Here is a 12,194-nt window from a genome sequence, read left to right as displayed (position 1 = left end):
TGAGGCTAAGGAAAAAAAAAAAAAACACCAAGAACTGTGAAGTTTGATAGCTGCATGATTTTATTAATACCACCAAGAGTAGCTAAATGTTTATGCTTTGCTAAACTGATTTCCTCACAGACGTCTGTACACTCCCCATCAGGCAAGTTTCAGGACTTCCTCTACCATTGTTCCAATCCCGTCAAAGATCTCATGCAGAGGAGCCTTGCACATGAAAGCACAGGTAGTAACTATTTTATTGGCTTTATCCACGTGGGATTCACTGACGTCTTTGCAAATATGCTTACATCCAAGCTCTGCTATAGCAGATGCAGTTTCAGCATCGGGAAATCTGTAAATAAAAAAAGATTGCAATAACCATAAAAAGAGATGATACAGCCATAAAGTTGTGCCAATGTTAACTTGAATGAGAGAACAAGAAGAATATTTAAGTGGTTTTGTAGCTGATGATGACAAGGGACTAAAACAGACTTCCACTGTCAGAGCATCTCCATTCCCCACAGCACTTGATCCAGTATCTTTGAAAACAGCTGAAATGCACAGTCACTGTATGCCATAAGGTACAGCTCTGCTTAACAGCCCTTCAGTGTGTTTATAATGTGATACCAAGTGCAGCAATAACTGATCCTCAATATTTTCTGAGATGCCAGATGAACGTGCAGACACATGAGACCTTTTCCAGCACCTCCATATAAAAGTCTTCCTCTGGGATTCTGCGGTGAGTTTGATTTTCTGGAGACAAGGCAGGAACGGGGAGATAAAGGCAATCCCCAGACATCACTGCTGATGAAATTTCTGAGTGGAATTTCTTATCAGGAGTTGACAGTCTTTAAAGCAGCACCAACTTCTGCCATGGTTCTCACTTGCTTCTCCTAAACTGCCACCAGAAAAACTTCACCGAAAATCCCTGAGCAGACAAAATGCCACAGATACAGTTTAAGCAGCCACTCCAATTACCAAATTTTTGAACGCCACCCAAACAGATGTCTGTCCTTCAATTGCACATTTGCAACGTGAATCACAGTCTGCAGAGGTATTGAAGTGAGATACAGAATTTGCTGTCCTAATATAAGCTAAAATCTGTCACTCGGTTACCATGAATGTAGCAAAGGGTGGAGGAGGACGCAAAAAAATCACTCTCTGTTCTGCCACTTTCAGAACCGACCAACAATACTTGCAGTGACTCGTTAGAACCCACACTGCACAATGAAGTGTGCAGGAACCTGAGCCTTCAGTGGCTCGCAGACAGATGGTTTAAGCAAGAGATAGGGTTCTATTTTTCTTACTTTATTTAGTCGTAATGCGGATGTTGCTATCATAGGGAAAAAATCACAGACCAACATATTTCTAAATTCAGGGATGAACTGTCCCAACTCTATAGTGCATAAGAAGTGCACCTGCCCCGAGAGTACTACATCAACTATTAGTACACAAGTGAAAGTTTAAAATATGCAAAATGCCACTAAGAAATAATTACCAAAGAGTTACTGATTCCAGAGCCCTCAGCTCTCTGCACAGAGGATCGGGCACTTTCTAATCTTCATTCGCACACAAATTAACTCCATCCATTTCCTTCTTACCTTCCATCTACGTTTTTATCTTGGCCGACCGTGACCTCGCAACCAGGAAAGACTTTAGCTGCCAGGACAGGTGATATACAGCACAAACCGATGGGCTTTTTAGCACTGTGGAAAGCTCGGAGAGTGGAGTTCACGTGCTCATTGACGGTGCAGTTCTTGCCATCCACAGCCCAGGAACACAGGTTCTTTGCTACACCAAATCCACCTGAAAACAAACAAACACCCAAATGCAAGGCACTGCTAAAAGCAATTAAATTCAACACCAGAAGGATTTCTCCTTTTTACAATGTCATCGAAGCATACATAGGACCTTCAAGTTCCCATACTAAAAGCTCTCGGTGTATGAAACATAATGGGTTTGTAATTTTAAAAGTTTAGCTGCATATTTTTTTATACCATGTACTTTCCACAGGACAGAAAGCTTCATGTTTCTGCAGTGAAAAACAGAGAAACTGCAAATCACAGATTCACTAGACACTGGAAAAGCTGCACAATCCAATACGAACCCCTCAATAAGCAAGAGAGGGATGAGAGGGAAGATCAACAGTGGTTTGTTGTTGGCAAGTGCAGACTGCAGGACTAATGCAAACGGTGGTCTGCCCCTCTACAGTAATTTAGCTCACAAGGTTTAGTCCAGTACTTAGACAGTTACAGGAGATCTTTCCCTCCTCTAGAATTCTCTCTGAAGTTAAAGAAAATAAAACAAGCTTAACACATTAAGAACAAAACAGATGATTCATAAAAAGGAATTCGTAATGTATTATATTCTGAAACATGATTTCCTATTTAAAAACGTTTCTGGAACTTAGTTACAACAAACCATTACTTGCATTTAATCTTCATTTAACTGTACAGAGTACATATTGCAGCACCTTCATTTGCTAGATTTAGAACTACCACAATGATAAGAGGTTACTGCGAAGAGTAACCATCCATTATATTTGCTTCCTTATGTATAACATGCACAGCATCAACTTTTCCACAATAAACAAACACCATTTTCCAGAAGAATTTCAGGGGACAACATCAAGAAGTTTTGCATTTTTAATGTTTGTGCTTTCCCTCCATCCCCTTTGTCCTCTTCCGAATGTTATCTGGAATCTCTGAGGTGAGGTTTTAATTTTCAAACTTAATAGCGCTTATCTGCCTGTAACAGTTATTGCTGCAACTCCCAACTCCCCTGAGCCTAGGTTATAATAGAGCATGAAATTAATGTGGAAAATATTTGCTAGCCTCTACTGCCAGCTCTCTACTCCTGATGTGACCCATCCATTTTGGCTTGGGAAGCGACTTCCCAGTGCTATCCATGCGCTCCCTCTGCTGGCCTCACTACGGAAAGCAGCGTAAGTATTTCAGTCAGAACTTGGGCACAGTTGTGAAGACAACATTTGACAAAGTTAAATCTTGAGCAAGTCAGTTTACTCGTTATGCTTTATTTCCTTTATTCCTTACTTCTCAACTCCAGTCAATGTTCTCAACCACAGGTAGGTACTGAAGTCTTGACTATTTTCAGAAATAAGGAACAGTGTGATGTATAAAGAACGCAGGCATTTTAAATTAATGAACCTTATCACAGAATCGTAGAATATCCTGAGTTAGACTCGATTATGATGGGTCTCTTCTATCTCCAAGATGACGTGTCAGCCCATGAGAGCTTGCTAACATACTTTCTCATCCTCAAAAGTACAAAGAAAGAGAAAGCCCACATACCTCTCAAATTCAAGACTATGATTTATTATATCATGAATTTAGTTCATTCTTTGCTAAGTTCTTTGCAACTGAAGAATCACAAATTATTTTATTGTAAAAGCACCTACCGGGGAAAATAACTGCATCAAATTCACTGACTTTCAGCTCAGCCAAATCCTGGATGTTTCCCCTTGCCAGCCTGGCGCTTTCAACTAACACATTTCTCTTCTCATCTGCTGGACTTCCTTTTAGGTGATTGACAACATCCCTTTGCTCAATATTAGGGGCAAATATCTTCACCTGGAACACAGAAATGAAGCAATTTTATGCATGAAAACAGAACTCTTAACACACTGGTGACAACAAATGTCATTATACGAAATGAGCTTTTATTTCGAAAGTCCCTTATCCATTGTGAGTGGATTCCACAGGATGGATCTGTTGCATTATATAAATGAAGGGTCAGATGATGTATCAGTGTGGATAAACCCAGCCACTCTCCCCATCCTATTCCTAATGCTTTTTGATAGGGAGTGCACTCTTAGGCCAGCACCACCCATTTTGGTGGGGCCTGCAGGTAACCTGAAGGACAAAGAGAGCACTGTGACTGCTACCACCACAAGACTGGACGCATGGCAGACCATACAGGAAGGCCGCTCCTAGCTCTCATGGGATCAGAGTGCTAAAGCAGATGTAAAAAGAAAATTTAGCAGAGAAAGATGCAAACTTTACAAGCATTTCTAACACAGACATGACTCACTTCCCTGGTAGCAGGAAGTGAAAAACAAAACATGGAAGCACACACGATGGTTAGGTACCAAATGTGAAAGCCTCATCAAAAGCACAGAGGAAGGCCAACACAGGGGCTTTCTCACATGCATTTTGATGCTTGCTTTGCAGACATCTCAGTGCTGCTGCTGTAGCCAATTTTAGGGAGGTCAAGTTGTGCTGAACACGGGGCTTCGCGTGCACGCAGCGGCAGACCCCTGGCTGTGGTTACATGCAGACAGACAGCCGCCTGTTCCCAGCTTCTCAGAGGGATCTCAGCTACCTAAAAAGTACCAAAAGCCATCCGAAAGCAGAACCGCGACCTGGGGACGGCCCTGGACCGCCCCCAGCTCGGGGCTCACGCCTCCCCGCCAGGGAGGGCCCTCCCCGGGCACCGCTCGCCCGCAGCCGCCTGAGGGGAAAGGGCCGCGCAGAGGGGCGGCCGCGCTCCTACCTCAGCGCCGCCGCGGCTGAGGTGCACCAGCACAGCCGAGGCCTCGTGAATCTCGCTGCCGTCGAAGACGCCGCAGCCGGCCAGCACCACGGCCACCCGCTTGCCCATGGCGGCCGCTAAGACAGAGGGTGGCAGCCAGCCACAGGGCGGCAGCAGCACCTAACGCCGCAGCCCAAAAGGAGAAAAGGGGGAGGGGGGAGGGCTGCGGCACTGCGGGGCTGGGGCAGCACCGCCCCCGGGGCGGGGCAGAGGCGTGGGGGGGGGGAAGGTTCTCCTCCCAGCGCGTCGCCCGTCCGCCTGCGCTGGCGCGGCTTCCATTTTGTTGTGTCGTGATGCTGTTCAGTTAGCGGCCGAGTTCGGTTGCCGGGCTTTGTCTGTGTGTTTCGCTTACCTCTTTGTGCTGCCTCCTCTGCCTGTGAGATGTGGGTGGGGTAGGGTTTACCTCCCAGTGGAATGTGTGGGAAGTCTAGGTGTTATTCAGCTTTCAAAGGAGCAGGCTTGGCAGTGCTTTGGGTTTCCTTTCTCTTCTGGCCTGCTTACACAGAGGAGCAGCCACCCAGCTGAAGCAGAGAACATGCATCCCGTTGATTTTTGTAGCTGTTTTTCCAAAATCTGCATTTCCCCAGGTTGCCTGAAAGTGGCTCTGCTCCCAGGAGGACATGGAAGAGGCTCAGTGGGGCTCTGGCTGCATCACAGGATCACTAAGGTTGGAAAAGACCTCTAAAATCATGAAGTCCAACTCCAACCTGTCCCCACCGTGCCCACTAACTGTGTCCCTCAGTGCCACATCCACACATTTCTTGAACACCTCTGGGAACAATGACCACACCACCTCCCTGTGCCTGTTCCATTGCTTGACCACTCTTCCAGAGAGGAAGTCTTTCCTTATTTCCAACCTGAGCTTCCACTGGCGCAACTTGAGGCCATCCACTCTATCCTATCACTAGTTACATGGGAGAAGAGATTGACCCCCCCACCTCACCACAACCTCCTTTCAGGTAGTTGTAGAGAGCAATACGGTCTCCCCTGAGCCTCCTCCAGACAACAATCCAAGTTTCCTCAGCTGCTCCTGAAGAGACTTGTGCTCCTGAGCCTTCACAGTTTCGTTGCCCAGCATTCACATTGAAAGAGCCATGATGAATTTTCTCTGGCCTAGTTCCACAACAGCAAACAGCAATGAAAGCATTCACAACAGGTTCACCTCTTAAACCAGACCTCTCCAAGGTGTGAAAACACCATGATGGGGGAAAAAGCTGCTGGCATTGCCCTGCCTGCACTAATCAGCCCTGATGACCCTGCCCAGCCCCAGCTGGGGCTCTGTCACACACCCATGGGCATCCAAAGGTGAACTGAACTGTGGTGCAGGTGTATGTATGTCCAGTCTGGTCTCCTGATGTCCTGATGATGTCTTCCCTTTCAAATCAGCACCACATCTGCTGCTCCCTGATTCCCTGAGATCTAGTACAAGCAAGCAATGGCATTTGGTGCCTGATTTTAAGTAAACATGGATTTATTTGGAGTGGAAAAGAGGATTTGCTGCTCTGCTACCATCAGTTAAATTCAGATTTAATGTGCCAGGGCCTGTTAAGTGGTCATTACATTCAAAACTAAACTAGCTGTTCCAAACTGCAAGAGGGTTTGCTTTCCCCTTTCTCACAGTTCCACACTGAGATTCTCATAGGTAGAGACAATAAAATACTGTTTTATTATAGGAATATACAAAGTCTTCTTGTTTCAGGAAAATATTCATCTTTCAATAATCCAAATAAAATGATCTACTAAATTAGAAAAAGGTAGGAATACAGTCAAGTCCAGAAGCTGATATTTGTCACTAAACTTGGTTTTTCCCCAGAGCCTGCTAGTGGACCAAGATGGAGATCGGCTCTGTGAGCTGACAAAGGGCATGTTGATATGTTTTTAAATATTTAAGTAGGCAGCTGCTGACTCAAAGTGCTGGCATGTGAGCTTTTTAAGCTCAAGTGTATTTATTCAGAAATTCATTAATAATTTACTTTCTGTTTTAAAACATGGTTCACAACATAACCTAGCCTGCATGAGAAGAAAAAAACAGTACTGTGCTGCAAAAGTTTTCTATTGGATGCAATGAAGTGAAATACAAAAAATGCTAAAAAACAAAACAAAACAACATGCAATGTCGCCATTTTAGTCATCTGACCCAACACTTCCAGCAACCCCCGCAGTGCCTGAATGGATACTTACTAGTCCAAACCACAAACATGCAGAGCTCACAACTAAGAACTGGTTCATATCGTATTTCTAGTTTGGCTAATGGGCAGTTCTGGCACATTCATTATGGCGCTTTGCCTCTCTGCATTCTGATTTCACAGAAGGGGTAAATTATACTTCCCTTATTTCATGAAGCACTCCAAGAGTTGCACATCAAAATCTCTACAGCTAGGAACTACTGCTGTTTTCCACACTAATGCATATGTTTTTGAACAGGACTGTCACCTCAAATGACATTCAAACTAGGAAATGAATAGTTGCATATTTTATTTTATAAGCAACAGAAAGGACATCATTATGAGGCAGACAAAATACATGTGATGGAAAATGAAATATGGAAATCTATGTGTGTACTGCTAATATGTATGTATGCATTAAATTAATGCATAGCGCTGAACTACTTATACTCAAAAGACGAGCCGTATAGAATCAGGTAGCACTGAAGCAGGATGCAGACATGTAGATGACTGAAGATGTTAATAGCTCTACTGCCTTACAATTTTCTGAACACTTTCAGTAACTTCAGCAGGACCCAAATTGATATTCAGCAGCATATTCTGCAGTTTTATGTAAGACACAGGGTTTTTCACCTCAAATTTGGTGGGTTTAATATATTCTAGCTTAGTGCTGAGTAGAGAACAGACAGTTCCTGAGGAGCTCACATGAAAGGAGCAGTGGTATTTCTGACTCCTTGTAGTCAGAAGTCCACAGAGAATAGCACTAACCAGCACTCCCACTGCAGATGCCACCTACCTAACAGCTTCCTGGACTCTGATGCCTGTTTTGAACTCTACCGATTTGGGGAAAAAAAAACCTGTGTTTTCTGCACAGATGCTGCTGGCAAACTTGTTTTCACTGTATCTCTTAGCCAAAGATAAACTGATATCAGCATTGTAAAAATGTGAGAAATAAACTGCTATATAATACCCATTGTGTAAGCTGTTAAAACCAGCTTGTCTTCTCCTTTGGTTCCTTCTGCAATTGTTAAGTGGTACAGAAACTTAGTTGGAAGGCCTGGGAAGCTTCACATGGGACAGGAGAGGCTGTGACATGGCTGGTTGCAGTGAAAGCCTTCTGCCATTTGATGTCCTGCATCATGGTGCTGTGTACAGTTTCCTCTGGACAAATTATGAGATCATAGAATCACCAAGGTAGGAAAAGACCTACAAGATCATCCAGTCCAACCGTCCACCTATCCCAGTAGTTCTTAGTAAACCATGTCGCACAACAGAACATCTAAACGTTCCTTGAACACCTCCAGGGTCAGTGACTCCACCACCTCTACCACCTGGAACAGGCAGCCCATTCCAGTGCCTGACCACTCTTTTGGAGAAGTATTATTTCCTAACATCCACTCTGAATCTTCCCTGGTCTGGTGCATCTTGAGGCCGTTCCCTCCAGTCCTATCACTAGTTACATGAGAGAAGAGGCTGACCCGCAGCTCACTACAACCTCCCTTCAGGTAGTTATAGAGAGCGATAAGGTCTCCCCTGAGCCTCCTCTTCTCCAGACTGAACAATCCCAGCTCCCTCAGCCGCTCCTCATAAGGCCTGTGCTCCAGACCCCTCACCAGCTTCATTGCCCTTCTCTGGACACACTCCAGGGCCTCAGTGTCTTTCTTGCAGTGAGGGGCCCAAAACTGAACACAGTACTTGAGGTGCAACCTCACCAGTGCTGAGTACAGAGGGACAATTACTTCCCTGCTCCTGCTGGCAACACTATTTCTGATACAAGCCAGGATGCCATTGGCCTTCTTGGCCACCTGGGCACACTGCTGGCTCATGTTCAGCCGAGCATCAACCAATACCCCCAGGTCCGTTTCCTCTACACAGTCCTCCAGCCACTCTGCCCCAAGCCTGTAGCGTTGCCTGGGGTTGTTGTGGCCAAAGTGCAGGACCTGGCACTTGCTCTTGTTGAACCTCATCCCACTGGCTTCACCCCAGCGATCCAACCTGTCCAGATCCCTCTGTAGAGCCTTGCTACCCCCAGGCAGATCAGTGCTTCCTGCCAGCTTGGTGTCATCTGCAAACTTACTGAGGGCGCTCTCAATGCCCACATCCAGGTCATCAATAAAGATATTGAACAGGACAGGCCCCAGTACTGACCCCAAGGGAACACCACTCATGACCAGTCGCCAGCTGGATTTAACTCCATTCACTGCCACTCTCTGGGCCTGGCCCTCCAGCCAGCTCCTTACCCAGCAAAGAGTGTACCTGTCCAGGCCATGGGCTGCCAGCTTCTCCAGGAGAATATTGTGGCAGACAGTGTCAAAGGCTTTGCTGACATCAAGGTAGACTACATCAACAGCCTTTCTCTCATCCATCAGGTGCGTCACTCGATCATAGAAGGAGATCAGGTTGGTCAAGCAGGACCTGCCTTTCATGTGCCCATGCTGGCTTGGCATGCTCCCCCAGTTGTCCCGCACCTGCCATGTGATCTCCCTCAAGACAATCTGCTCCATAACCTTCCCTGGCACCGAGGTCAGGCTGACAGGCCTGTAGTTCCCCAGATCCTCCTTATGACCCTTCTTGTAGGTGAGAGTCACATTGGGAAGTCTCCAGTCTTCTGGGACCTCTCCAGTTGACCAGGAACACTGATAGATGATGGAAAGTGGCTTGGCTATCACCTCCACCAGTTCCCTCAGCACTCTCAGATGGATCTCATCTGGCCTCATGGACTTGTGGCAGTCTGGGTGGAATAGTAGGTCTCTGACTGTTTCCTCCTGAATTGTGAGGGGTTTATTCCGCTCCCCATCCGAGATTTCCAGGTCAGAGAGTAGAGTACCCTGAGGATAACTGGCCTGACTTGTAAAGACAGACGTAAAGAAGGCACTGAGAATCTCAGCCTTTTCCTTGTCCTCAGTGGTCATGTTCCCAGCCACATCCAGTCAAGAATGGAGATTCTCCTTGGTCCTCCTCTTACTGTTAATATATTTATAAAAGAGTTTCTTGTTCCCTTTTACCTCGGTGGCCAAGTTGAGTTCAAGCTGGGCTTTTGCCCTTCTAATTTTCTCCCTGCACATCCTAACAACTTCTTTCTCTCTCCCTAAGTTGCCCACTCCTCCTTCCACAGGAGGTAGATTCTCTTTTTCTTCTGGAGCCTCAGGAAAAGCTCCCTGTTCATCCACGCCGGTCTTCTTCCCCACCAGCTCATCTTGCGGCTCAGGGGGACAGCCTGTTCCTGCACCTTTAAGAGTTCCTTCTTGAGGAGTGACCAGCCTTCCTGGACCCCTTCACCTTCCAAGACTGAATCCCAAGGGACCCTCCCTACCAGTGTCCTGAACAATTCAATGTCTGCCCTCTGGAATTCCAGAGTCCAGCAGTTTTGCTGCTCCCTCTCCTGGCTCCACCAGAGTTGTGAACTCTACCACTTCATGGTCACTCTGTCCAAGACTGTTCCTGACCTCCACATCTCCCACTAGTCCTTTCCTGTTCGTAAACAGCAGGTCTAGCGGGGCACCTCCCCTGGTAGGCTCTCTCACCAGCTGCAGAAGGAAGTTATCTTCCATACACTCTAGAAACCTCCTACACTGCTTCTGTGCTGTGTTGTATTCCTGGCATATATCAGTTGAAGTCCCCCATGAGGACAAGGGCTGGCGATCGCGCAACTTCTGCCAGCTGCCTGTAGAACACCTCATCTATCTCTTCATCCTGGTTAGGTGGTTTATAACAGACCCCCACCACGATGTCTGCCTTGTCAGCCTTTCCCTTGAACCTTACCCATAGAGATTCAACCTTACCATTCCCAGCCACAAGCTCAATAACATCAAAACACTCTCTAACATAGAGAGCCTCGCCATCACCCCTCCCTTCCTTGCCTGTCCCTTCTGAAGAGCTTGTACCCATCCAGTACAGCACTCCAGTCATGGGAGCCATCCCACCAGGTTTCCATAATGGCAACTAAGTCATACTTTGCCTGCCGCATGATGGCTTCCAGCTTCTCCTGTTTGTTGCCCATGCTGCGTGCACTGGTGTAATATACTTCATTTGAGCCCCTTGCCTCACCCCTAAGGCTCACCTCTAGCAGGCCTGGTTTTATTCCCTTCCCCCTTCATACCTAGTTTAAAGCCCTCTCTGTAAGCCCTGCCAGCTCCTGGGCTAGGATCTGTTTCCCCCTTTGAGACAGGACAGACCCATCAGCAGACCTCAGGCCAGGTGCCAAGTAAACTGGCCCATGATCAAAGAACCCAAAATTCTTGCATTTGCACCAGCCTCTCAGCCATGCGTTTATAAGGTGGGTTTTCCTGCCCCTCTCAGTGTCCTTCCCTGCCACTGAAGGAACAGAGGAGAATACCACCTGTACGCCTGTTCCATCAACTAAGCATCCTGAAATCATTTTTTATAATCCTCAGGCTTCTCTCAGTGACTTCATTACTGCCGGCCTGAACTGATAATAAAGGGTAATAATCAGAGGGGCGGATCAGACTGGGGAGTTTTCTAGAAATATCCCTGACCCGGGCCCCAGGGAGGCAGCACACCTCCCTACAAGTAGGGTCAGGCCGACATATATGGCCCTCCATTCCTCTCAGAAGGAAGTCACCTACAACAATCACCCTTCTGTCCTTCCTGGCAGAGGCAGTCTTCAGGCGTGGAGTTGACTGCCTCACCCTAGGCAACTTTGCAGGTAGACCTCCCACCACATCCTCACTCACCTCTCCCTCAGGTTCCAGGGCCTCAAACCTGTTACAGAGGGGCACCTGGGGAATTGAGGTTGGTTGGGATAGGGGTTGCCTGCGTTGCTGAGCTGGGACTTGTTTCCATTCCTCCTCTCAAATTGTTTCTCTCTACTTGACTATGGCAGGGGAGAGAGTCCACCACTGTTTGGGGGGTGTCACTCCAGTGTCTTTCTTGCAGAGAGTCACTCCACCAGCCTACCTCCTGCTCACACTCCCTGATGGTCCTTAATCTCTCTACCTCCTCCTTGAACTCCACCACCATGCTGAGCAGATCATCCATCTCCTCACACCTCACGCAGGTGGAATCCCTGCTGCCCTTCACTGGCAGCAGTAGGCTCAGGCACTTCCTGCACCCAGAGACCTGAACAGCCACATTTCTGGGCAGGTCCTCCGTCTGGGTCACCACAGTCTTCTTGGGGCAAGCCCACTGTCTGGTGGAGACCATGTTTAAACCTGTGGTCTCAGAGACTGCCAGTAGGAGAGCTGGTCTCCTGAGCAAAGAGGGACAACACTTACGCACCCTGCCACTCAACCCACCTCCCACACCTGCTGCTGCAGTACCATGTGGGCAGTGCAGGCTGTGCTCAGTGGGCAGTGACACTGTTTGCTCACCCTGTGTGTTCTGTGGGAGGAAGAACCCTTCTGCCCTCCCTAAGGCTGCTTATAGCCTAGCAGCCAAGGGTCAAGGTCAAAAGTGTGCCTGCCCACAAGCTGCCAGCCCCCCAACACAGGCAGAGCTCTTTTGCTGGCTTGAAAAAGCCTTAAAAAGAGCTTTCTTTGT

The 12,194-nt window shown here is 47.2% G+C and overlaps 1 protein-coding gene across 1 annotated transcript; it reads right to left on the bottom strand.

The window, feature by feature from the left end:
- On the bottom strand, nt 38–4,684 carry LOC110408461 (ES1 protein homolog, mitochondrial-like). The gene is made up of 4 exons (XM_021417186.1): nt 4,492–4,684; nt 3,398–3,569; nt 1,581–1,785; nt 38–331 (listed from the first exon to the last, which is right to left on the bottom strand). The coding sequence occupies exons 1-4, from the start codon at nt 4,597–4,599 to the stop codon at nt 139–141; spliced, it is 678 nt and encodes a 225-aa protein (XP_021272861.1). The 5' UTR covers nt 4,600–4,684; the 3' UTR covers nt 38–138.

Source organism: Numida meleagris, chromosome 1, assembly GCF_002078875.1.
Source record: "Numida meleagris isolate 19003 breed g44 Domestic line chromosome 1, NumMel1.0, whole genome shotgun sequence".
Classification (NCBI taxonomy): Eukaryota; Metazoa; Chordata; class Aves; order Galliformes; family Numididae; genus Numida; species Numida meleagris.
Note: the sequence above shows the minus strand (reverse complement) of the source record. Positions and strands in the feature narration are given on the sequence as shown.